This window comes from Corvus brachyrhynchos, unplaced genomic scaffold, assembly GCF_000691975.1.
Source record: "Corvus brachyrhynchos isolate BGI_N302 unplaced genomic scaffold, ASM69197v1 scaffold175, whole genome shotgun sequence".
NCBI lineage: Eukaryota > Metazoa > Chordata > Aves > Passeriformes > Corvidae > Corvus > Corvus brachyrhynchos.
Genome location: NW_008238448.1, coordinates 7,877,186 through 7,904,922, shown reverse-complemented (window position 1 = coordinate 7,904,922; position 27,737 = coordinate 7,877,186). Strand labels below are relative to the sequence as shown.

Below are 27,737 nucleotides of genomic sequence, written 5' to 3'. Positions count from 1 at the left end.
CCACCAGTGAGGCAACACTGACAAATGGAGCTGGGAATTCCAAGGAGTACAGAATCTTGTCAGCCAGGAACAACTAAATGGAGTTCAGTGCTTTACCTTGTTGCATGTAGCATTAAAAGGACAACCAGAAAATGGCAAACAACCAGGCAGTGAGACACCAAGGAGCCAAGCTAATACACCTGATAACCCAAGAACACTGTAGGTGATCACCTGGACAATTACTAACAGAGAGAAACAAAAACACGGCTCAGAAAGAGAATGCGAGGGGGGCTTTTTCCTTATATTTTCCTAAAGCGTTAATCAAGTACATCCCACATTTGAATTTTCTAGTCTTTTTATTCACTTTTATTAGATGTTCAGTTCTTTTCTTGAAATAAATTTCAAGCAAGATAATATCGCACATTAACACAAAAGCAGTCTCTGTCCTTTTGCGTAAGGCCTTGCTGGAATGATTAACCCTGCATGTATATTCATCCTTGCTTACAGGGTGGGTTCTTATGAGTATCAGCTCATTTTTGCTGAAGTCCACAAGAATATGAAATCTGGAGCTGGTCATGAAGACAGCTATTCAAAGTGTGACTGGACTGCATCTTGTTCCTGATGGCAACCTAGTGAGAGACATTTATTACCCTCCAGACCAAGAAGGAGCTCCTTATCTATTTCAAGAGAAGCTATTCAGTTCTGAACAGCACAGAATTTCTGTGAAGATAATTGGCCTTTCTAAAACAAAAGGAAAAAATACGAAAGAAATTTGCAAGGTGATGCAATGCACAAGTGCACTTGTACTACTATTAGCATAATATGTAATTGAAATTTATATAAATGCATATGTCTGATCCTGTAATAAAAATAATCTTCTCTTTTACATTGAGGACCATGTTAATGAAAGGCAAAACATAGCAACCCTGGCAGGTAAATTACCCGGTCCCATGTGTCATCGAGTATCACCTCCCATTTAGTGTTCTATAAAAGCCATTACCCAGCAGTGACCACAGTGGTAAGGCAGCTTTCTATCCATCCCTTCCTTACTGAAATAAGCACGGCCTCATGGAGCAGCTTGGGAGATTCATTCAATCAGATGCCAAAGGTACGTGACTAGGTATATTAGAGTACTTTAGAGCTTTGTTGTCATCCTGTCCAAAAGTAGCAGTAGTGTACCTTTTCAAGATACAAAGAAGAAGGGAGAGCTCAAAAAAGCTTGTAGAAAATAATTTGTATGCTTATTTAAGAAAATAAAAAAGTCTTTAGCTATTGGTCCTCTGTGTATTTAGAATAAAGCTAATACAGTTTTAACTAGGCAATTCCTTCTCTGAATAATACCACACTTGAATGATCTTTAGATTAAGGCAAAGAGGAAATCAGAAATCTATCTAGACTAACTAACCCTAGCAGAGAGGCCATACAACCTTCCCAAAATAACTTCTTTCAGGTAAAAGCTCTGGATGAAGACAAGTGATCTTTTAAAAAGCCTTTTTTTAAAGTGTATTAGTGAAAATCCAATCACAATTAAACATCAGGACTACAAAACCAAAAGTGTTGTACCTTATTTCCCCTACGGCTTAGCTTCCAGTTCTTCCCACTCAGTCCTGTTATATCTTTTTCTCCACTAGATCAAGGAGCCTATTCTTATTATCTATCAGTTACTGTGCAAGCAGTTATAGATGGTTACCAGTTGCCTGATGGCTGAAGTGAAAAAACCCTTTAAATCCAATTTATAACATTAACATTAAAGACACTGTGAATTTATGAAGAGATAATTTCTGAATGTCCCTATTACTACGTGAATTTCTATTTTAATTTCTGTAAGCCCATAACAGTATGCCCATGTATCCCTGGTTATACATGCAGGGAAGTAATTTCTTCTTTAACAACATTTACTGGGAAATTAGGTTTATCTGTCTAACCTTGATGGCTCTCAGGGCTTTTCCAGTAATCAATGTTTCCTGAGGCAAAGCACCTGCAGCCCATCCTGAACATACAAGCTACAGTACTAGTTCTTACATGCAGGTCCTATATTTGGTTCCTAATATGTCATTTGCTCCTGAAGCTGGATTCCTCTAAGTCCTTACTTTTTTACTTATCCATTCTCTACTCTCCAAATCTGCTATAAAAATTTGATTTATTGATATGTTTGACTGGTTTTTTTTTCAAGTAGCTACATTAAATGTACTTTGTATTGCTACTAAAAGAACATTGTGCTCTAAAGCACTTATTGTCTTATGTGTCTAAGTCCTTACAAGGCCTTACTGTCTATCTAGCAGCAACTTGGATACTCTAACTCTCTTACAGCTAGTTCGGCTATGTTGGTTACACAACCTTAGGCCAGGTACACACAGCCTAAGTGTTGCACAGCATAGGATGTGACAACCCATCCTTAAAGGGAAGGAAGGATTAATCATTTATGATCTCATGCCCATCCATTATTGTGGTGTATTATTTTACTATTTGCTAACTAAGACCTGGAATAACCATTCTATTACTAATAATACATCACTGGAATGTATCTATTCCTCATAAACAGAGCAAATCACAAATCAATGGCTATTCCCAATTTACATATTTGATACTATTTTCCAATGTACCCCATGTGAGCAATTTCACACCAGAAGTTTACCATTTCACCCCTACTTGGCATAACTAACAATAGTTTTTCTTAATTTTTTTTTTTTTTAATAATAGCATTTTCTAAACAAATCGGGAAGTAGGGTGAGGATTCCTTAAGATGCTGACAAAGTGGTGCTAATTCCTCTGGTGAGAAACCAGAATAATTAAAGCAGCAACATGCTATTGTTAGATAATCTTAAGCATTAAAGCAAAACTTTTGCAATCAGGTGAAACATCATTTCTACTTCCTACTATTTACTGTACTAGCTATGCACAAGAGCTGAAATAGGTTTAGTTACATGTTTGCATAGATTCAAAGTTGCACTTCTGCTGATTAAGGTAACCAGTGTTTTATGATGGCACTGGAGTTTTATGTAGGGACATGCTATCATTCTTCTACCTAGCACAGTGCATACAGGAGAAATAAACACACATGGCACTATGCTTGGAGAAAAGGATCTGACCTGCCTGTGGTCTCTTGTTGGAGTCTATAGGCAGCAGATGCAGACATGTTAGAAATGTAGTTCTCTCTGCTCCTTTTTGGGGAACATGCAAAGAATTCGCCCCACTGCCCATGTGCTGGTGAGAGAGAAAATCAGAAATCCACTCCATTCCAGCATGATGTACAAAACCACACACTGCTGAACAGATTTGCAGTGGGCTCCAATAGTCACTAGAGCTAGGAGAGAAACTTTTGAACAGTTTTGTAGCAGAAAACTGATGATAAAACAGATTCATAGTAAATTATGTAATATTGATCAAAGTTCTTACACAGACCTTAAAAGAACAACATAAAGTAAATTCTTTCCCTTCAGAAACATTTTGAAACCCGGCACCATCTGGGATTTCATTATCATGGTCCAGAGACTGTGGACCAAAGAAACACCCCTGAGTACTGATTTGGTCCCAATGTGGCTTTGGCAGATGACTCTTATATCCCTTTGTTCCTTTGCCTGACTGTAATAGCCTCAAGTAAGTCAGTCTTTAAAAGGCTATATTGTCTTCCTACTACACTATCAAACCTAATTTTTGGTTAAAAAAAGAAGGGAAGCATTTAATTGATGTTAAACACTGATTTAAATAATATATTTTCAGATATTAATAACTGTCTCACATACTTTCTTTGATTTACTGTTCTTATGGATTTACTTAATGTCAAAATAAAGTAGCGGATAGCGATCCGTAAAAGAAGCACTTTGCAAAGAGAGTGACCCAATTATGACAAGGTACAAAAAAGGTCTCATGAAGTTTCCCTCATTTGGGTATTTTGGGAGAGAAAATGTTTTTAAATCCATGTCCAAAAGATTATTCAGCATAAAGCATAAGAAAGTTCCAGGTACTGATAACATTCATTACTGTTATAGCCCTTAAACTTAGATTTAAAAACTGTTTGGCTTGGTTTATTTTAATATCCGTTTATAGAAAACATGAGGCAAATGAAAACTAAACCCATCCCATTTCAAAGGTATGGAATCAGACAAGTATGAACCTAAGAAAATGAGATTAGATATTCTTTGGAACCTGTAACCTTCCAAGTCTTATTCTGAAATTTTTAATAGTGAAAGAGTGAAATTCCCTTTTATAGCATTCACATAATTCATTTTTAACCTTGTTTGTCGGAGCATGTTTGAAGGACCAGTCCTTTATTGGGTTGTTACTGCAAAAATGAGATGTTTAATTTTTCACATTAGGTTCACAGCAACATATGGTTTTAGATCCCTGAGGTATGTCAAAATCCAGTTTTTCCCCCAGAAGTGGAACTACTCTTTTAAATTAAAGTGCTTAAACATTTGTGGGCTTGAAATACTGCAAGATATAGTTTGTACTCAGGGCAGCACTGAGCTCATCTCTTAGCACACAACTCTTCCATCCTCAGAAACAAGTTCTCCACTTAAAGAGAGAATTTACAATTAAAGGGAAATTTTACATCTGCTTTTCAGCATCAGAATTATGTGGATTCCTTTCTTAAGTGACGGTTAAATGGTGTTTTTTAAAAATGTTTTCCCTTTGTTCCATATTCAGGAATATTGGAAAAGATACGGTTGTGTTTAATAAAGAAACTGCTGCCACATTTGGAAGACAGAAGGAGGTATCATGAGGAGTTTGTCTCATCCACTTCATTTCATGGCGTGCATAACGTTGTCCACACGCAGAGCAAGGCTCGCAGAGTGCTGTGGCTGCTGATAGTTGCAGGCTGCCTTGCCACTGTCATTTGGCAGATCTGCAGTCGCTTCATCTACTACTTCAGCTGGCCAACCACAAGTACAGTGGTGGTTCAGTACGTGGAAAACATCAAGTTCCCCTCTGTGACCTTTTGCAACTTGAACAGGTAAAAATGAGGTCTGTTGTTTGCTCTTGAGCCACAACACATCTTTATCTGAAAGCAGTCGGGTTCCACAGCTTGTTTGGACAAATCACATAAACCAAGGGAAACATGGCTATGAGGGGCATGTCTTCCACACCACCACATGATACTTAAATGAAGATGAGAATATGAGAATAAAGAAAGGGAGGTTGCTTTTATAATCTTCCCCTTCATTCAGATGACAGGATTTTTAAGTTTCACAGCAGAAGTTGATATAGAAAAACTCCTCTGGTGGTAGTGTTCTATGTAGAAGTGTTGCTTTTACAGTGTAACTAAGGGACAGTCATCAGCCACACCCAAGTTAAAAATAAAAGACAAGATTAGCTGATGATTTTAAATAGACACCTCATGCAAAGATAAAAATCTTAGGTAAAACAGATACTCTTTTTTCAGAGGTGCTCAACCTTTACAGCTCCAGCTGATGTCTGTGGTTTCTGCAGGAGGAAAGCATTTGGGTTGTTTGGAAGTCATGTGTCTAAGCAAGAACTTCACTCCAGATTTCTACATTTGAAGACAGTGGCCAACTGCCAATTCAGTGCAGCCACTTCAAAAATAACGTAGTAAAACCACAGCCTGATTTTTAGAGCAAATACGTAATTCAGGAACAGTTTTAGAAGCACAGAAATTTTATCCACCTATTTTTTTCCTCAAAAAATAGTAAGTTTTCTTAGTTTCTACCTTTTGCTGGCAGAATTAGCCAGAAGTCCAAGTCATTCTGCCTCCCTATGCCACCTTCCCATTACCTGCATAAAGCCACCCTGTGTTATACCTCACAATATACACTGCAGATGGAAGTACCTCTGGTTGCAGTGGGCTGGCTGTTACAAATGTGCCTTGCTTCTTGTAACCATAGCAGCAGCACATTGTAAGGAGTCAGCTACTGAGCATGGCTTTTTTCCATCTTTGTAAAAATTTCCTGCTATATCCATCTGCCATTCATGCTGTGCTTATCCTCCCCTCCAGTTTTTAGTAAGTAGGAGTTTTTTGTTAGCATGACAAAGAGGCACAGAACTCCCTCTGTCTTTATTTTTTGACTCAAATTCAGTTGTGAAGAGCTGATCCTATTAATCTTCCTTAAACTGGGGCATTAGAGCTACTACACAAATACATTATATTAATACATTTTTTAAAATAAGATAAAATGTCAATGCTAAAGAACATGGCATAGTTTCATTTGTGCTTATTCTCTTTTCAAAATTATAATTTCTGTAAAGCCTTACTTTACTTCAATAAAGAACTTCAATGCTGTGCACAAGGAAAGCACCACCAAAGTCTCATCATGTTTTTGAGACTTTTCTAGTGGATTCAAAGAGTAAGGCTCACGCTTGATTTAAGCCACTGTGCCACCAGCTCATGGGAACGTAGACTGTCTCTACACTGGGGTGTAGTGCCTTAGTAAAGCAGGTACATAGATTATTGCAGATGCACTTAAGAGCTCAATTTTCCAAATTAATTAAGACAGCTTTTTTTGAAAGAGATAGCTCCTCTCAGCTAGTTTCCCATTTATAAATGCAATTGTTCAGCTTGTCATGAGTTCTACAAATCTGCTTGTTGGCTTATGTGAATTGTTAATCTATGCAGGGGATTTGGTTTTTAATTTTGAATACCACATACAACATAAATGTTTCCTGAATGACTGGCCAGAATAACCATTGGAAGATGTCCATTTTGTTTCCAGGTATGGAAGATACATTCCTAGAGATAGACACTATATTGTTTATCCATGTTCTAGGAATCAAACTGCAACCTGCTGGGCAAGAATCACTTATAGTTTGCGAGCAGACAAAAAATTGTGTCACAGTTTTGTCAAGAGCAGCCTTGAGATCAGTCCTATAACTGCAGAATTCCAAGCAATTCTTTCTCCTTCTCACTGACAGGTTTCAAGCTCATGCAGTGAGCAACCTGAAAGTAATTTTTTTAGTTTGGAACATTGTATCTGCAATACTCAAAAAATTTGCTATGGAAGATAAATATTCCCAGGAGTTAAATGATTTCCTTCTTGGGAACCAGAACTTCAGCATCAAAGAGTTTACAAGGAAAAATGGGTTTTATCTGAACAGCAGCACATTGCTAGAATGTGATTTTTTTGGAAAGCCATGTTACCCACAGGTAAATATGTTTATTTCATTAAAACAGTAGCATGGAGAGGAAGGGGATATATTCTTACACTCAACATAAGACATCTAGTTCTTCCAGCTACTCCCCCTTTGTTCCCTTATAGTCAGACAATAGAGAACAAAAGTCCTACTCTAAATTACCCCGAGGGCCTCGATTCTCCCACTGACTGCACAGGCAGCCTGCTGGACTCTCTGAGCTCTAAGATGGGATTTCAGTTTAAATTGCTCTCTGCCTAATGCCACTTCTGCACAGACAGCAGCCTTTGAAAGCTGTCATACCTCCAGGCTGTATCTAACAACCTTTCCCAGCCTGTAATGAAGGACAGTTTGAACAAAGTTTTTTCATAGCTTTGTTCTTGAGGTCAAGAATACAGATAGCCAGGGTAACTATATGCAGAGTCCACAGGAATTTTAAATATCGCAATGAAAATACCCCATCTTTGGGAATTTTGGACAACAGCCAAAAAATATGATCATCCCATTCTTATGTTGATTCTTCCGTTAAGGAATTTCCAACTTAAACAGAAAATGTGAACCAAAAAGTTAGTTCTATATTCTTTCAGTTTAATCTAACCTTTAGATATGCTGTAGTTTCTAAAATCAGACATTAGAGTCTGAAATTAGGCATCAGAGACTTCTCTTAACTGGAAGACACTAGTGCTAATAACTAAACCTAAAGCAAGGAGATGCAGTCATATCAAATTATGAGGCGTTTTCAGGAAAAAATGCAAATATTGTATTTTCATATGTAACATGACAATTAGTTTTGAAACAGTCTTCACTAAGCAGCTAATGGAAAAAATTAAAAAGTTATTTTTGAATATATAATTTCTACATAATGTAACAGGTATAGAAATAACACAGGACTTCATTAAATTATTCTGAGCAGCTCATAAGTATTAATAAAAAATGCAAAATTTCTCCTTTAAACTTTACTTTCTATAGAAAGGACTGAAATACTTTTGAATATTTCCATTAATTACCACTTTTCTGATTGTAATATTGAGCACTTTGTGGGGGGGAAAATAAAACAACCAAAATAATCCAACAACCCTAGTAGTTCCTCTCTTGCATTGTAATTATTAAGGAAACTTCAATGCTCTTTGTTTCATTTCACTCTTCCCTGTTTTCCTTTATTGAAGGATTTTGAACATGTTTTCACCGAATATGGAAACTGCTTTACTTTTAATCACAATGATCTCTCCGCAAAAAGAGTGAGTTTGTCTGGAAGAGGCTTACATTTGCTTTTTGATGTCCAGCAGGTACAGCTATCCTCAGGATTATAACAACAAATCATGTAGTAACTTATAAATTAGTGGAGGAGTTTTTTTCTTTGGTTTGGGATTTTTGTTTGATTGGGTTTACCCAGACCTTCAGAATTTCATGCACAAAATTCTAAATCAAGACTATTTCCAAGTGAGAGAGTATTTTAAAGGAAGGACCCAAATAGAGATTTAAAAAACCAGAATTATTATTGACTCTGTCCCCAGCTAAGGGGTGGGGGGAAGGTTGTGAGTGAGCATATACATGCACTGTCCACCTACAACTGAAACACGTCATCAGAAGAGTGATTTAATTTTATACAAGCAGTTCATTTAATAAAAGGCCCAGTAGCAAAGGTCACCTGGTGCCACTTTCTAAGTAGCACTAAATTTTAGTTACAGCAGCTGCAGCAGCTCAATGCCAGCCAAGACCTGGTCTTTGAACTGTAAATTATTTCTCACATTGTCTTCGACCAACAAAAAGCAGAAAACAGGGAATATCACCTTGTGAGAACAGGAAAGAAAACTAAAGATAAACAACTTAGACATTTGCTTTTGTTCTCTGGAATTATGAGTCAGTAGTGAAAGGTTCTGAAGAGAATAATGGAAAGTTTGCTAAAATGTGATGGGTAGTTGCAAGTAAAAGGAACAAATATCCAAGTTATGAGTAAATGCTCATCTATGATTTCTTGCTTTTAAAATTGGGGGATGCCAAAAGGAATAAAAAGGTTAAAAGTTTATAGCAACTGGAAGGAAACCCACAGAGGGGAACAAAGGAAATTCAAGTCAGTTTGCTGCTGTACTTTCCTGTAAATTGCCAAAAATGTTACTAAATAGCATAGTACCACATTAAAAATATAGCTAAAGCTTCAGATCATAAGCAAAGCCAAAACTACCTTAAACAATTCTTTTTGTATTAGGACAAATTCACTGATGAACCTACTCTTGGTTATACTGATGCTGGAGTAACTTTTATTATCCATTCACCCCAAGAGCTTCCACGCTTTGATGGTTTAGGTTTATTGACACCAGTGGGGATGCATGCACGGGTCGCAATCCGCCAGCTGAAGGTAAGGATTTTGTCCATGACCTGGAAGTAGTGTTTTTTACTGTCTCTAATTCTCTTCTGAAGCACTGACAATGAATTAGACATTTTGGAATGCATAATATTTATTATGCCTTAGAGACTCCAAAAAATAACATTTCCTCCAGACACAAACAAAATTACTGCTCTTTTGGGGAGGGTATCACTGGTTTACCTAATTTGTCTCTATCAAGGCAGCCTTTCTTTCCTGTATCTTTACAGCCTCATTGACAGATAACGATAAAAGGACACCACAGCATTTCCCTATCAACATATTCTGCTACCATTAAGGGAGTCTCAGATTCCTAGTGGAATCCAAGCAGAGTGGAGTACCATTTTGCACTAGGCTTTCTGATCAGGCCCTACTTTTGCTGAGAGAGAGATGAATTTTTAATCCCAAGAGCACAAACTGTAATTAAATCACAATGTTACAGCTTATGTCTTCAACAGGCTTTCTTCAGCAATTTAAAATGTGAAAAAGCAATACCTACATTTAAAAGAGAGACCAAAAATTGATTATATCTTTTGTTATTATTACCCTACAGAAAATTATCCAAGAATACCCATGGGGAGAGTGCAAGCCTGATATAAAGCTTCAGTACCACAAGATTTATAGTACTAATGGATGTTTGTTGGAATGCAAAGCCCGGTACATACAGGACTGGTGTGGCTGTTTGCCATTCATTCTTCCAGGTATTTCTCAGGAGCATCATCATACCACACACTGATCATCCTCCTGGAAGACCTCACGTGCAGATAGAGCACTTATATGAGGGATATCTCCAGCTGAGATTAATTAAAATTCCAAGAAAACAAGCGAGATATTTGGTCAAGCCTAGACCTAGCATCTGGGTCATTGTCTCTTCTTAGGATACAGTCCAAAATATGGAAAGAAACAGTTATGCCTTAGGCATGCGAGACAGGTCTGCAGTCTTCAACCTACATTCCTAAGGAGCTGGAACTAAACCTTTAAGAAGGCATATATTTTCACATGTACCCCAGACAACTTACTTTGCAAACAGGTATTCAGCAGAAGAGCTTGCTTGAAGACAGAATCTGAGGTCCCCGACATGAGCCAATGAAAGATCCTGGCAGCAGCAAAGGCTCTACAAAAGCCAAAAAGCTCTATGGAGCCTTCTAATCAGCCTCAAATGTGGAGCACCAGGTGCATGCTGTAATAATCCCCTCAAATATCCAAGCTTCTTAATCACTCTAGAAATGTAAAGCAGTAACACCGAGCCCTCACACCTTTTCAGCATTAAATGTAACAAAAGTATTGTCACCTAAAGCAAGAGCTGGAACCCAAATCTCTGGCTTTTGCACCTCTTTTTTCACAACTACTGGGCAAGAAAGCCTGCACTTTCTGACTCATTGTATTTTTTAAATATGTTCAAGCAAGGTAGAATGTTCTTAATAAAGCAGACCCATTAATGTGTAAGCTCTAGCCTGTTTGTTTCAGACCCCCTGGGAAAGGAGGTTGGCAGTCTTCTGCAAACTGCCAGGGAAAGGGGGTTGCCAAGGCAATTAAGTCTGGGTCCTCCATGCCTGGGGTGACAGTTTTATACAAGGACAGTTAGCTGAAGGAGGGCAATGCCTTCTGGAATTAAGTGTTCTAAACTGCTACATAACATTTCCATGTGAGGGAAAAAAAATTTAAAAATGGGATGAAACTGAGGCCATCTGAAATCTGAAAATTTTGCTCTACCTCAGGATACTATCTTACCCCTTAGATCTCCAAACAACTCTTGCATGAAGTTCAAAATTTCTGCAGAAACACATGGAATGTAATCATATATCAAATTTACCTTACTTTGTTTTTTTTTTTTATCATTTCCACTAGGAAAAGCAGAAAATCCTGTCTTTAGCAAGCTAACACAAAGAGTGAGCCACAAGCTTAAAGGCAGTTCTGGCTGGTACACAATGAAGATGCTTGCTCCAACAGCAGCCTCCTGGCTTGGTCTGTTGTGTCTCTTCACTCTGTACCACTTCTGGTGTTTGCAACTGCACTGTGCCCAACTGAATTGATTTCTCAGTTGTGTAATCATTAACGTGGAGTTGTGAGCAGGCTTTGATGACATTACATTTCAGTTTAGTACAAACAGAGCTAAGGGTTAGATGGTTAATTTAGGCTCCTAAACCTTTTTATTTATTTTTAGGAAATGGAACAGAATGTGACTTGCTGAAGTTTTACAAATGTGTTTATCCAGCAGTCTGTAAGTAATAACTTCATATTCATGTTTTCTAAACTGGTTCCAAACAGTAGACAAAAATAAACCAAAATACTGAAAGTAATCTGAAATGGAGTACATCCCAGTTCATTTAATATTCTGAAGACAGAGTCCAGACAGAGCATGAAATATATGTCCAATAAAAAACAAAGAAACAAACCACACAAAAAAATACTCCAAAAAATAAGTGTGTGTATATATATATATATATATATATATATGTATATATAAAAAAACTAATAGAAGAATTCATTTTAGCAATCAGAAATGGTTTAAAGTGGAAGAATATTCAACTAATCTGTTTTCAGTTACCAAGCCTCTGGCTAGCATTTTCACATCTTCATGGTATCATCCTTCTAGATCCAATGTTGTATTCTCTGTGCAAAGAAGGGTGAACAGCACAGTAATAACAGGTTTGTTAACTGGTAAAAATATAATTCACTGGACTTTAAGGTTTTATCTTTTTAAAAGTAAAGTTAATTACAAATTTTGAAAGCACTCCAAATGCAATTCTTTTCCATAAATAAATAATCTGCACACAGTGGATATGTGTCACTTACAACAGACTTTCTGGAAAATACTTTAAAAGGTAATCTGAGAAGTAACTTTTCATGAACTTCAGAAAGTTTTCTTTTTAATTGCTTGGTTTCTATTGTGTAATGTGACTCTCTCTGAGTGATTAGTAGACTCAGAAGTTGGTGGTGGGGGACTGTTTTGATTAGGTGTGTGCAACATTCAAGCCAGATCTACTACTGTGAACATTTCCCATTTTTTTTCCTGTGGCTATTTTGAAATGGATTCTACTAAGTTCACATTCTTATCTAACCACAATCTTTGAAAGCCTGTCATCAGGGAAGATGTATATTATTTTACTTAATAGATATTCAGAGACTGAATTTCAAAGAAACCACAGAGCACTAAGCAAAAATGACCCTAAAGTCCTATGAAGGATGGATAGGATTCAGAGCTGGACCCCAGAAGGTCTGTAGGTATATGGTCCCCAGGATCCCATGTTAGGGGCTGACTCTCCTCTGACAGTGTACGAGAGGTACATCATCTGATAACAAAATCTCAAGTAAGAGCACACTTATCCAATATCTGCAGGACCTACTAAGAGCATTTATTTTAGGAACTCTAAAGGCTGTCAATCGAGAATTAAATCCACAACCCCAGCACCCCTGAAGAATATTTCAAATCATCAGCTAACAAGCTGAGATATCTCCTCCTCTGTGCTTTGCAAAAGTGACAAGCCCGCAAGCAGAATGAACAGACACATCCTCTGCCACCACACAAACAGGACAAATAGAGCATCACAAGCAGGACATTACAGTACTCATCTCAGAGTGATGGCTTATGATTTAGGAAACATTTATGCCTTACAATTTTTCATCTACATTGTTTTTCTCTAGCTTTCTCAGATTTCTGTAATGATTACTTTCTGTTAGAACCTTGTTAGGGGAATGGCTCCCCACTTTCACGAGCACCCAGACCTGAAGAATTTTATGGCTTCTCTTTGGTATTCGAAGAGACAAAGCTTTCCCTAAGCCTTCTTAGCTGTCCTGAGCCCAATTACCAAATGGAAGGCAGGGATTAAGGTAGAGTGAACTTAGTTTACCAAGGTCTTTATATAGTTATCAGATGATAGCAAATTAGAATTGGAATTGCTCTGAAAGATGTTTAAGATAGCACAGAACATGGAAAGTCTTTTGTTGTTCTTTTGCTTAACAGTGGGTGAGAAATAATAAGCACATAAAGCCCCAATGAATGCAGAAAGACTTAGAAGTGCTATATTTCTTTGGAAAAAGTGAGAAAAATATCTCAACCCTTATTATCGTGAACCAGTTTCCCAAAGGACAATTGCAAATACTTCTTTGCTCCTTCAAAACTGACTAAGTATCCACTTTTTTGGGGATAATTAACCCACACATTAAAGACAGTTAAAAGTAGTTTATAAAGTATTTTTTAAAAAGTTTTTAAACTGTGTGCGTTTTTAGAAATATTATATAAATTATTTCTTCTGAAATTTCAGATGATATAGAGATAAAAGGATTATGTACAGTAGGAACACACAATTCCACTTGCCCTGCCCCATGTGAAGAAACAGATTATCCTACCACTGTCACCTATTCAAACTTGGGAGGAGAAAAAGCCATAAAATATTTTTCTACAAAACTGAAGAAAAGCCCAGAATACATCAGGTAATCTTGCTTAACACCTTGTCTAACAAAGAAATTATCAATTCCTTATAATGGTGCTAGCAGAGCGTATGATGAAAAGATGACCTTAAAAAATATTCTTACGTGCAGTATTAATAACATTGTCTGTGAGATAACATAATCTCTTGGACAAAATTGGAAAAGATTTATACAAATGCATATATATATAGATGTATGTATGTATTAGACATATAGGTACATATATGTCTATAATACACTTAGATGCATCTAAGACTGTGGATAACAAATATTAGATAATGCAATTAAAAAGTAATATTCTCAATTACCTTCTCTGTCACTGATCTCCTATAACAAAGCTTTTTGATCGCTGCTTCAATTAAGACTAAAGAAAAAGCAGGGTTATCAAACCTATTCACAGTCCATGTGAGCCATCCATTCAAGAGAGAAGAAATCTTCACACTTCCACAAATAAGGGCAATGAGTAACACAAATAGATGCTATATAAAGTTTTTTTCCTTTCAGCTTATTCCCAAAGGAAGCTTGGTAAGCACTGAAGACCTAGGTTTTACTGTATTGGCAATGCCACAAATTTAATAATATTTTCCACTGTTAGTAGAGTTCCCTAAGACCATTTATATTATAAAAGATATTTAGAAAATCTTTGGTACAATATTAATTCTCATGAGGTAGCAGAAGAGTGAAAGGGGATGGTTGTGTGTGATTGAAAGCACTACACAGCAAAGGAAGGTAGTTCTCCACCCAATAGAAGATACCTTCTATTGTGAAAACATCTCAACACTACTGACTACATCTTCTATCCAAGAAAAGGGGACAGGATTTACGTTATGCATAGAGCTGTGCTGCTCAGTATGCAGACTGCACTGACCTAATCTGCATACTTTTAAATTCAGTGATGCCATATATCCTTATGCTTTAATAGACCATACGTGCCTTACTGTTATGATATAATGAATTGATGCCAAACTTCCTCGCAAACACAAGCATTATATATCAAAAAATTGAATTATTGCTAGATTTTTTTTGCTAGAAAGAAATGATCTTGTTGTCAAAGAAAATTTAATACAGTTTCATACACTGAATTGCCTCTTTCTCATAGCCAGAGATGTCAGCAGTACAAATAAGTACTAAGGCAGGTGCTACCTGAACTCATAGTATATAGAACATCAAAGTATGTTTATAAACAAATGTAGAAAATTTGGTCCTTGAAGTATATGAGTTTCATTGTCTCAGTAACTTCAGTTTTCTCACTTTTGAAGCCATCAGTCTGCAGTGCTTGCATATGTTTATACATGAACAGGAACTATACAAATCAGAATAGTTGGGTTGGATGGGACCTTTAATGGTCAATTAGTCCAACTCCCCTGCAATGAGCAAGGATGTCTTCAACTACATCAGGTTGCTCAGGGCCCAACCTGACCTTGAACATTTCCAGACATGGGTCATTCACCACCTCTTGGGGCAACTTGTTCCAGTGTTTCACCACTCCTGCTGTAAAAAATGCCTTCCTTTTACCTAGTCTGAATCTACCCTCTCTTAGTTTTCAACCATTACCTCTTGTCCTACGTCTACAGGCCCTATTAAAAAGTCTGTTCCCAATGAACATTATGAAAATTAAACCTGTTGTTATATGCAAACTATATTAATCCCTTGAAGACATTTTATCTTTGTTGATTATTTTATTGTCTGTAAACATCATGCGCAACTCAGTAATTACTCAATTAAGCAAGGGAACATACAGGACATTCCCCTGTTACTGGGCCTTAACCAATAGGAATCCTGCCAACACATTAATGAGTACATATTCCAAACTATAAAACATAGAGATGTATTTATTTCTGACGATGGAAGGAGGAAAAAGTTAAATATTTATTGGATAGTTCTGCCATGACAAGGGCAGGAGCCTTACTAAGAGAAGCTAGGAAAAAAAGATTATTTTTATAAATTACTGCTGAGTTTTAGAATTATCACCCAAGGAAAGAGAAGGGATGATTTTGTATAGAAAGTACTTTATTTTCATGAAAATGGTAAATGACCTCATTGTCACAGTCAAACCAAAAACCTGTAGCTGTTAACACTTCTGAAGAATCATAGAATGCTTTGGATGGAAGGGACATTAAAGGTCATCTAGTTCCCATCCTCGTGGGCAGGGATAGCACCCTCTAGATTGGGTTGCTCAAAGCCCCTTCCAACTTGGCCTTGAACACTGCCAGGGATGGGGCATCCCCAACTTCTCTGGACAGCCTGTTACAGTGCCTCACCACCCTCACAGTGAAGACTTTCTTCCCAATATCTAATCTAAACCTACCCTCTTTCAGTTTAAAGCCATTCCCCCTTGTCCTGTCCCTATATGTCCTTGTAAAAAGTCCCTCTCCATCTTTTTTGTAAGCCCCCATTAGGTAATGGAAGGCTGCTATAATTTCACTCCAGAGGCTTCTCTTCTCCAGGCTGAACAGCCACAGGTCTCTCAGCCTGCCCTCAAAGGTGAGGTGCTCCAGCCCTCTGACCATGTTCATGGCCTCCTCTGGATTTGCTCCACATCCTTCTTATGATGGGGGCCCCAGAGCTGGATGCAGCACGCCAGGTGGAGTCTCACAAGAGTGGAGTAGAGGGGCAGAATCACCTCCCTTAACCTCCTGGTCACTCTCCCTTCGATGCTGTCCAGGCTAACTCTGAGGGCTGCAGGTGCACAGTGCTCATTCATGTTGAGCTTCTCATCAATGAACATCCAAGTCCCTCCACTTAGGGCTGCTCTCATTCTATTCTCCATCCATCCCATGTTTGTGCTTGTGCTTGCCCTGACCTAGATTCAGTACTTTGCACCTGGCCTTGTTGAACTACACGAGGTTTGCACAGGCTCTCCTCTCAAGCCTGTCCAGGTCCTTGTGAATGGCATCCCTTCCCTGCAGCATGTCAGTCACACCACACAGCCTGGTGTCACTGACAAACTTGCTGAAGTTGCACTCAGTGCCACAGTCCATGTCACTAAAAAAGATGTTAAACAGCACTGGTCCAAATACTCTACTTGGACATCGACACATTGACGTTAGCTGTGCAATCAGGTTTTGTGTCTGTTTTCTTCCAAAACCATTATTTTTATATTCAGTCTAGGACTTAAGCACAATCTTTCTCTAGGCAATATATAATAAAGAGGAGCTCTACACTCAATCATTACACAGGTCTTGCTCCAACTGAGATTTACCTACTCTTCCACTTTGGCAGCAGGCAAGAATATAATTAGGGAAGTGAGGCTACTAGCAGAGGGTAGAACTGAACATCCAAGTTTAGGACAAGCACTGCTCTGCACAAACATGCCCATTGAAATAACCACAATTAAATAGTATGTAATCCAGAGTGGGAGACTATACTTTGCTTGACATTTCCACTCAAGTTTCTATCAATGACCCTTAAAAAGTATGAGTCTATCCCACAGTACAGATCTAGAGCTACTTTTTCAACACAGCATGAAGATCTACTCCTGACAAAGTGCTGTTGTTATTAGGACTTTGGGTTTTTTCCTTCTCTGATGTAACCGATTTTGTTAACACTCATCTAATTTTTCATTAAAAGACACCATCACTCTCCCTAAACTCAGACCATGCTGACAGATTTTGGTAAAAATGAACTGCACTCCCAACTGTCTCAAGTAAACTCTATGTATTTGTCATTAGGCAAAACCTTGTGCGCATTGAGATTAAATATCATGATTTGAGCTACAAAATAACACAGCAGCAGAAAGCCTTGACTGTCTCTGAGTTGCTTTGTAAGTGAATGTTTACTATTTATTTATTATTGATTAATAATTAATCTAAAAATAATAATTTTTTTTAAACCCTCTTTTTATAATTGTCTCTCCTCCTAAACCAAAACCTATGTGGGCTTCTGAACAAGAAGCCATAATTTTTATATTATAACAGTAATAATAATGTCTGTCTCATGGTCATTTTTGATACTGTCTCCTGTCATTCCATTAAAGAACCTGGGATACGGACAGCAGCTGAGAGTAAGAATTAAGTCTGGCACTAGTTTATGGCTGTATCACAGGCAGGACTGTAAGAATAGTGATGTTTTGGGGATTTGGAGAGGAGAGGGAGACCACGGGGATGAGAAGCAAGGGAACAGTTAAAAAGACATAGAAGTAGTAAATATTTTAAGTATCTCTTTCACAGTAGGATATCTTGTGTTGTACTTGCTTTATTTAGAATTTTCAGAAACACATTACTCTTCTTCAGTAAACATTCTTAAGAATATTAATTCTGTTTTCTTAAAGTGATGGATTATGTGTATTGAATTTAGTTACCACTTGAGTCTGGCAGGGTTTTGTTTGCTTGCTAGACTAAACCAGATGCTTTGGATGACATATGTTTATTTTCTTCTATTACAGCTGAAGTAGGTGGCCAGCTTGGATTGTTTTGTGGTGCCAGTATGATTACAATCATAGAACTGCTAGAGTATATTTTTACTAACTTCTGTTGGATGTGCATCTTTCTTCTTTTGAAAGCTCCTGAAATGCCTCAGTGGAACAATCCATCCCAGAACCAACCAACACATAAGGAAAAAAAGAGGGGAATACAAGAATGTTAGTGGATTGTAGAAGTTCAGAACTAATTGGTTTTGCAAATTCCCTTTCCTCTTAAGATACAAAGGAGACAGTAATATTTTACACTGCTCCCTTGTCTGCACTCCTTATTCTCCCTTTTATTCCCTAGAACTATTTAACTGTACTAAATAAATTTAAAGAGTGCATTTCACAGTCTCGCTTTCCTTCTCATGTAAAGAAAAAATGTAATCTTTAACTAAAATTTTACTTTAATAAATTAATCTTTTAAATAGCTTAACAAGTGATGCTGACATACAATATAATTTAGCATTCATGACCCAGTTTTTATCTTCTGTATTTTGAGTGATGACAAATAATATACATGCCAAATTATCTCACAGAAGTTTCTTGACCACCATAAACATGGAGCATTGCTATTCTTAAAAAGCAAGTTGCTTATTAACAATTCTTCTAGTAGGTTATCACTGTAACATATTCCAGTGAAGAATATGGTAGCTTCATCTAGAACAATTAGGAATGTGCCTAATAGCAATAAAATTTACAGTACTAGCTGTCTCAAACACATCAAAAAAATCTCATCAGCCTGCCAGCTACTCTAGAGAACCATAGGGCATCAGAGCGGATGGCAAGTGGGCAAACATGAGTCAAGCTCAGTGTTTAATGTCATGAAAGACAATAATAAAGACTAAAGGCTTCATCTAAGTCTTACTAAATATGAGTCAGTGTAAGGACTTTGTGGCTTTGGTGCTGATTCAGGCTTCCTGAATGTTTCTTTCTTTAAAAGTGTTCAGAAAAGCTTCTGTGATTTCCTGCATGTTTGGGCCTACAGAGCAGTAGCAGTTTAGTCTTATGTTTTTTTAAGAAGACTCTGGTGATTAAATAATAAGTGTATTTACTAAAGAGCCAAGTCCTTAAGGTCAGATATAAAGTAATGAAAATGCTACCATTTGGCCATCATTGGCAATAGCTTCCCTTCAACATAAGCCCTAGGATATGCAATTCAGGAAATACAGGAAATATTTTTGCTTCGTAGAAAGAGATGCTTTGATTTTTGTCCTCTTAAGCATAACTTAAAGATTTTGTTCTCAATTCTATTTTATTGGTCACTCCACTTCTGCTAGGACTTTTCCCCCTCACATGGCCACATCTGGCTCAGCAGCCCTACAAAAAGGTCATTCTAACCCCACTGTCCAAGGTGTGTATTAGGCAACACAGAGGAAGAATAGAAAGAACAGAGCAAACATACTGCAATATTTCTCTAAAGACTTCTCCCAGCCTCAAACAGTTTGTAACTGTGGAATTCTTAAGCCAAAAGAAATTATAGGTTTGGAAGTAGAAATCAGGTATTATCTGAAAAGCAGGGTAAAGTTTAAACATAGTAATCTAGCACACCTTGTATTTCAGAGATCAAAGCATTTTGTAGCTATCAATCACAATGATTTGGTTTGTTTTGTTTGCTTCTACTAATAAGGGCTAAATAAAAGAACATTAGTATTGTAAGGACGAAACAAAACAAAACAGGTATCGTTTCTGTCCAAAGGTTCAAGTGAAATGAAGCACAGAACATGCTAAAAAACTCACCAATCCTCAGAAAGGGAAGGTACTGAAATCTTTGCTTTGTTTAACAAGAATAAAACAACTTTTGCTTACTCCACTGACTTTGGACAAGGACAGATGAAATCACTGCTTGGTTACAGAATCTTTTAACATACATGGCAGAAAGAGCTCTGAAGGAAGCACAAAGGCTTGTTTTGCCCAAGGTCAAGTGACAGACTGGGATGTTTTTTTCCCAGCAATGGCTTGTGATAAGATTATATAAAGCAATTGATTCCCTAGCACAGCTAAATTTAGCAAGTGTGCTGTGCAGCAAAGCAGAAGTAAGGGTGCTTTTGTATTTTGATGTATGACTACTCCTCCATTATGGCAATAGAATTTTTAAAAGTGTTAAGGAAATGTCTGGCTTTACTGGATGGGTGACAATGTCGTATCTGTAAGGACAGCAGAAGCAAGGTATTTTACCTGTTCAAACAGATCTCCTAGCTTAGCATTACTTTGCTGCTTATTTATTCCGTTTTCCTTTTCACAAGTGCACATCCATGCTCCAAGTAAACATATTGGCAAGCTTTTCCCATAGCAATTGGTTCTAAAATGGTAGTCCTAACAATGGAATTAGTTGACATGATCAGGAAAGCCCCCTTGGACTCTTCCCGACTCCTTGTCTAATATGCAAAAAGAGATGCAACATAGAATTTTGTAAAAATAATTTTAAAAATAAATTTTTAAATGCATTCTGCAGAGGTCATTAAACTTTATTTAATGCTGTAGAGAATCTCATGCAGTTGCATACATTTTCTGAAGAACAGAGGGAGGCACTTTAGTTGTGTGGATAATGACCTGTGTTTGGGAGCTCTGGATTTTATAGAGTATTGTTGTATTCCTTTATGCATTGTATTCATTTTAAACCCCTGGGCAGCTGGTCAGAGTGTTAGAACCCCTGTACAAGGAAGCCAGACTTAATAAACTATCAGAGAACTTGCCATAAGAGACTGGGGTGGGGGAATGTTGGAGATAGCTAAAGACATGAATCACATGTTTTTACAAGTTTCTTTGGCTCATTTCTCTTCTTCTTCTGTCTCACAAGACTACTATTGCAATGTACATGGCAGACATCTCTAAAGGAGTGCCAGAAAGTAAGGAATTATGCAAAAAGAAATTGTAATTCTTTCCAAAGAGTTCAGGAAACAGGTCTGACATTTGCTTATTTGGCAAAGGAAAATGTAGACAGAATGGCCTGTACAGAAGAAGGATTTGGAGCAGACTTCCATGGAGTAGGTGAATTCACTACATTTCACCAGTAGATGCCCCACTTACCTTAGGCTGCTGTTCACAAGGCTTCTCATGCACAGTTGATTTCTCAGCACCTATTACAGAATTACTATAACTGAAGGCAGGTTGTTTCCCTCTTGTTAATGATGTATCAGCTGGGGAAATATTTCAAAGGAGCTGCTGGCAAACCTGCCATTACTTAGACTGAACTGAGACATCATCTTTGCAGCACAATGTTTAGATTGATTTCTGAGGAAAACAAACAAAAGTATACAGCCATCCCCACTCTGCATCAAAATAAGCTGATCAAAGCATTTCTTAAGGAGCTTATACAAGCCAGCTGATCTAATGTTGCGTAAGAAAGCATTGGTTAAGGTAAAATAATTACCCTCACCAATTCTTTATGCTGAAACTATGCAGGGGGGTGTGGGGGGAAAAGTATTTCCCTAATCACTCAAGTTTGAAGGTAGTTAGCTGTGCCTACACCCTAGCCCAAATACAAGTGTTTGCACTGTGTGTGAATCTGGTGCTGGCAAAACCTCAAAAAAGAACTCTTCCCCACCTGAGTAGTACCCCATGGCAGCATGAGACAGACAAGTTTTTTACAGATAAACTTTGCCTTCCAGTTGCTCAGTATTTTGGAAATCCAAGCATCATCATGCAATTCTAAAAACTCCCAGACCAACATAAACCATAGTGTTTCACTAATACTGTCTCTCAAGTACAAAGTGTTTCCAGCACTTCATACTTCTGTACACTGGAGTGAATATCCCTTATTAAGTTATAAACATTAGTACATCTTGTCACACTAACTGTATCCAGAGTTAAACACATTTTTGTGTTGGCAGTTGGTGTGTTTAATGAACTCAGGATACAGGAAATATCTCCAAGTTCATACCATATAAATTATATGGCAGGGTTATAAATTATAAATTCTATATGGGGAGGATACTGCTGCAGATCAAGGGTTAGCATCACATCTCATTCATGTTGCTTATGGCCAGCCTGCACTGTTAACCCTCTTGCACTCTAAGTCCCTTTATCCACCAGGAGATGCTCACTGCTGACTCCTCACTACAAGCAGTCACCACGAGAAGGAAAGCTTCTTTAGAACACATAAACTTCCAAATGGCTCTTCCCACTACACACACAACTGATGTCCAGATAGGGAATCCCCAACTATCTCGTGTCTCAGGACAGAAATGCTCAAGGTGGTGGGGTGGGGATTGTGTTGTTTGGTTTGGTTATTTTTTAGCATCTTTTGGGATCAGGACTGCTTTTACAAAACTAGGAAGAGAGGGAGGTTCATACATGTAGCTATTCTTTCCTGAGTGAAATACTAAGACCCTTCTATCTCCAGAAAAGCATGTTATTTTGCAATGGGAAGACTGGTTAAGTGTGTATCTAGTTTTGCCTTGCTGATTGTTGGGGGTTACTTTCAAAGAAATAACCCTGAGCCTTAGAAAATTTAGTAATACTTCCAGTACATTTCGAGGTTTTAATGAAAAGGTTGATAGTCCCCATTACAATTGTTAGCATTTCTGCCTACTTTGCTACACTTTCAAAGCCACTCTCAACTTAGCCAGTCATTTTGAATTAAAGAGATGAACACTGAATAAACACAGGTTGTGTCCCTTGTGGGTCTCAATCTGAGCACAGCATTGGGTTTCCTTATCTACATCTACCTATTTAAGACTTGGCAAATAGGTGTGCAAGGCAGGATTGATGATTCCACACTTGGTCATTCCTGATGTATCCCTCCCATACTGTCAATCAGCTGAAGGTAAGAAATAGGAACAGTTACTGTCTTGGTTTGAAAGACAGATGTCTGCTAAGGAAGGCAGGAGCCTTCCTTGGAATGGAAAATGTAACCCACTTCCCTCCAAATTATTAAAATTTTGAAATTAAGGGGCTTTCAGGCAAAGATATGAGAAATAGAAATAACAGTTCTTTACTAATATATATAACAAGGCAATAATACAGAAACACCGGCTTATTTAACCTGACAGAGTCAGGACATGACCTGACGCCCTGCTGGGCAGGGTGTGGTAGCAGTCCAGTTAAGCAGTGGCTGCAGTCCTCTCTGAAGTGATAGATGTGGTTCTGTCAAAGCAGTGATCCTGTAGAAGGGTCTGGTCTTCCTCTGAGGGTCCAGTGGTGGTTATGTAGCTCTTGTCCTCTGGGAATCCAGCAAGTAATGGCTACCTGTGGTGTTCCAAACCCCCGATTATTTCCACGCAGGAACGCTTGGTCCCCCTGGGCGGAGCATCTCACAATGGGATGATGTAATTTTATGAGTCATGCAGTGGGGCTGGATGGCCCATTAACAGAAGACATCCCTCTGGAGGGAGTTATCAGGGATGTGTGTGGAAGAGATAAAGAACACTGCCTCACCTGGTTTTAACAGCTGGTGATAGAATACATACTTTTGGTTACATCTTATATTGTAACCTAAGTCAGTTACAACAAGGAATACTTTCATGCACAAGCTGTAAAAAACATGGGCTTGGCAGGGCTGCACACATACCACAGAACATGCAAAAACTGTTCATCGAAAATGAAGGTTTGCTTCTGGTGTTTTTAAACTAAACCCATAGGCCTTCCACAACAATGGCTCAATTCTTATGCAGTTTCCAAAACTGATACTCCCAAAAATTTTAGCTAAGAATTACAATGTAACCCCTTTGCCTGTTGTAAGCATAATTCCAAATTTATGGGAAGTTAGAGTCAGGGTTAGGGTAAGAGTAAGGGTAAGGGTTAGGGTTCAGTTAGGCAAAGAGTTAGGTTAGGGTTGTTTTAGGGGTTAGGGTGCATTTTGGGTTGGGTTAGGGTTAAAGTAAATGTTAGGGTAAGGGTTAGGTTTAGGGTTAGGTTTAGAGGGTTAGGGTTAGGTTTGGGGTGATCTTTAGGATTAGGATTAGGGTTCAGATAGAGTTAGGGGTAGGGGTTGGGGTAGGGGTAGGGTTAGGGCTAGGGTTTGGGTTAGGGTTTGGGTAAGGGTTAGGTTTGGGGTAAGGGTTTGGGTTAGGGTTAGGTTTAGGATTTCCATTAGGGGTAGTGTTAGGGTCAGTGTTAGTGTACGGTTTTGAGTTAGGGTTAGGGTTTGGGTTAAAGATATGGATAGGGTTGGGATTAGTCTTAGTGTTTTGGTAAGGGCTTTGGTTAGTTACTGGGTTAGGTTTAGTGTTAGTGCTAGTATTAGTGTTAGGGTTAGGTAAGGGTTAGTTTTAGGATGAGGGTTTGGGCTAGGGTTTCTTCAGGGTTCGGGTTAGGTTTAGGGCTTGGGTTAGGGTTAGTTTGCTGGGTCAGGGTTAGGTTTGGGGTTAGGTTTCGGCTTAGGGTTATGTTTCGGGTTAGGGTTAGGCAGAGGGTGTTTTGGGGTTAGCATCAGGCTTTGGTCTAGGGTTAGGGTTAGGGTTAGAGTAGTTTTTGGATTAGGGTTATGTTAGTTTCCAGGTTTTGGGTTGGTTTAGTGTAGCAATGGGGAATGAAGCTGACAGACTCCCTTGTACGTCCAAGGAAGATTTGTTTACTGTCATAAATCTTCCCCCTTTCTTCCCCTAATTTCCTCCAGACACAGCTGACACCAGTCTGAAACTTTACAGAATTTCTCCTAAGAAGGGCACCCATTGGCTGGCTCAGCTGCGCTGCTGCTGTCCGCCCATCCTATCACCCAATCAGCTTCCTGTTCACACGCTGCCCAAGCATTCCTCCAGCCAATCACAGTCTCACTGCCAGCTGTCACTCAACCGACTCTCTCCTCACTCACAGCTGCCTCTCACCCCTCAACCAACTTCCAACCGAGCAACTGTGCCTCTCCCACAGGGCCTTCTGGTGAGCATAAAGTTTAACAATATTAACAAAGATAATCCCATAGCCTACATCTTCCCCTTCTTTTGTTTAAGCAATGAAAACCTACTAAGGAAAACCAAAACAACTCCTACGACATCACTAACAGTAACAACGATAATAACTTTTCAAAAACTAGCATATGCCTATAACATCGCAACTATATACACATGGAAGCACGATGGTGCAACAAAAGGTCGCACACACCTTGATGGAACCCACTCTGTGTAGCAACCTGTGGCAACGCAGGTATAACCCCTGCCCCACGTTAGTGAGTCCAGGGGTCCTTTCCATTGGCCAGTTAGTAAGTCCTTCACCATTACTGGAGGTCTTAGACGAGCCTTTGTGTCAGAGGAGTACTGTCTCTCGCACACACTCAACCGACTCTTTCCTCACTCGTAACTGCCTCTCACCCCTCCACCGTCTTCCAACTGACCAGCCTGTAACTGTGCCTTTCCCACAGGACTTTCTGGTGAGCATAAATTTAACAATACTAACAAGGACAATCCCATAGCCTACAGTTTCGGGTTTTGGTTTGGGTTAGGGTTAGGGTGTAGGTTTAGGGTTAGGTGTTAGGGCTAGTGTTCATGTCTAGTGTTCCACACAGCATTGGATTTTAGAGAATTCTTTTGTCATGAAGCATAAGTTGCTTATTGTTCTTTATTTTGCAATATGCCAGTTCAGAGAACTGTTGTTTGAAGTACCTCACAAAATGCAGACCTTTTAGAACACTAAGGCAGCTTTTTTGCTCCTTAACTCAAAGCACCTGAGGGTTTGGGTTGCTCATTTACATGGTGAGATAAGAAAGTGTGCTTAGGTATGCAATGGCAAGTACCGTTTCTCCCATTCTTACTGCTTGCAGAGAAAGTTTAGATGTCTCAAAACAGATGGCCTTAATAGTAAGCAGAGAACAGCAACAGCACTATCATGTGATGGATGTGACTATTCCTGAGCCTCCCTTGTGAAGGCAAACATGTTTTGCACCTGGTGTAGGAAGCAGGGTGGAGAAGCAATGGTTTCGAATTATGCGGACAACCCAGCTTCCTGTCACCCAGTTGTTTTGATGGCATCTTTGGGTTTGCTCCAGCAAATACTCACCCACATAAGCTCTGCTGGTGACACTAGCAAGTACTGCATTATCAGGTTTACATCTAAATTTGGAGACAATCTTTTTATTCTTTATTGCTGACACACAACTGAATTCTCACGGGTTGGCACTGCCAGTTTCTGCAGATTCCATGGGAGGTTTCAGTACAATAAGCCAGTAAGAAACTTTCATCAGAAAACTCTGTCTGAAAATCAAGGACAATATTAGCAAGTTAGTAACTGTATTCAATTCCAAAGTTACATCCAAAGGTGAAAAACAGCTCTTTGGGGAAGAGGAAGGGGTAGTTTTCAACTGAAGAAGAGAGTATTTCTTGTGATGGGATGGTTCATATCTCTGAGGAAAATCAGGAGGGCCAAGGATCCAAACAGTTCCTGTGCTAAAGGAAACACTAGACTTTTGCCTTCTTTCTTAATCTCTGTGTCTTTCATAATGCCAAACATGAAATAAACCTTCTAAAGGTGTAATCTTCTACCGAGTTTGGACCCAGCAATGGAATTCAGCTCTTCAGCTCTATTAATTAACCCTTACATAAAACACTCATCACATTCTCACAGTGTAAAATCAACAAATACAGTTCTGAATTCAACTGTGTAATTCTCACATTTTTGCCTTAATAAAGAATTGTGGCAGGGCATATCACCCCTCTCCCCACCACAGGTGGCCGGTGTGGATAGGAGAGATAATCCAGGTGGGCAAGGCCCAGCGGGTGTCATCTCCTGGCACCAAAAGGTCTGCCAGCTTAACCAAGAATCAACATCTTGATATGGAGAACAGATGTGGGAAGAGACAAAAGAAAAACATAGGTGACCCAAAGCCCTGCTCTACCCTATAAAAATACTACAGATTATCACGGAGGCAGAAGTCTCCTACACACACCCTGAGAAGCCTTCTACCCACACGCCCTGAAAGCGTGTGAGGCGGCTCCCCGGAGCCTGGGAATTGAGGGAAAGGGTTTCAATGTGTGCTCCATCAGGAATTGGATGGTAAGAAACACTGGATTCTAAGTTATATTGTTTCTTCACTAGCTGTAAAATTAATGGTACCTTTAACCCTGTGTGTATAATACTAGTATTATATAAATAGTCTGTTTTAAGTCTTATGTCTGTTAGTTTTGTGTCTATTAAATAAGTAATTCATTCTATAATAGGCTGAATCAGCCATTATTACAGAACTTGCAGACAAGAGTGGGTTTTGGGGTGCTGGCCATCCCTATAAAGCTACCGCCTGCTGCCAGAGGCCTGGGCAAAAAGCAGGGACTTATTTAAATCCACATCATCCATTCATAACAAGAATATAAACAAACTTCACAAGAATAAATCCACAAACTGATCAGCAATTTATTAAGTAATGATGTTAAGACCAGACCTAGGATGCCCTGTAAGGAAAATATGCAACAGCTACTTACCAATGTGAGTGTTATTAACAACAAACTCTATGCAATAGTGCTTAAAGCTAGCAAAATTCTGGAGGGTTACAGCAAGGACAAAGTTTGACTCCTTTTTTTTTCAGTCTGCCTGTCTTGATTTATAAATGCTATG

At 38.6% G+C, this 27,737-nt stretch overlaps 1 protein-coding gene across 1 annotated transcript; it reads left to right on the top strand.

Annotated features, from left to right (window-relative positions):
• The first annotated feature begins 914 nt into the window (after nucleotides 1-914).
• Nucleotides 915-18,522, top strand: ASIC5 (acid sensing ion channel subunit family member 5). The gene is made up of 10 exons (XM_008635659.2): nucleotides 915-1,087; nucleotides 4,627-4,933; nucleotides 6,847-7,078; nucleotides 8,229-8,348; nucleotides 9,269-9,418; nucleotides 9,978-10,125; nucleotides 11,589-11,645; nucleotides 13,690-13,858; nucleotides 17,527-17,618; nucleotides 18,240-18,522. The coding sequence occupies exons 1-10, from the start codon at nucleotides 1,048-1,050 to the stop codon at nucleotides 18,437-18,439; spliced, it is 1,515 nt and encodes a 504-aa protein (XP_008633881.1). The 5' UTR covers nucleotides 915-1,047; the 3' UTR covers nucleotides 18,440-18,522.
• The last annotated feature ends 9,215 nt before the right edge of the window (nucleotides 18,523-27,737 follow it).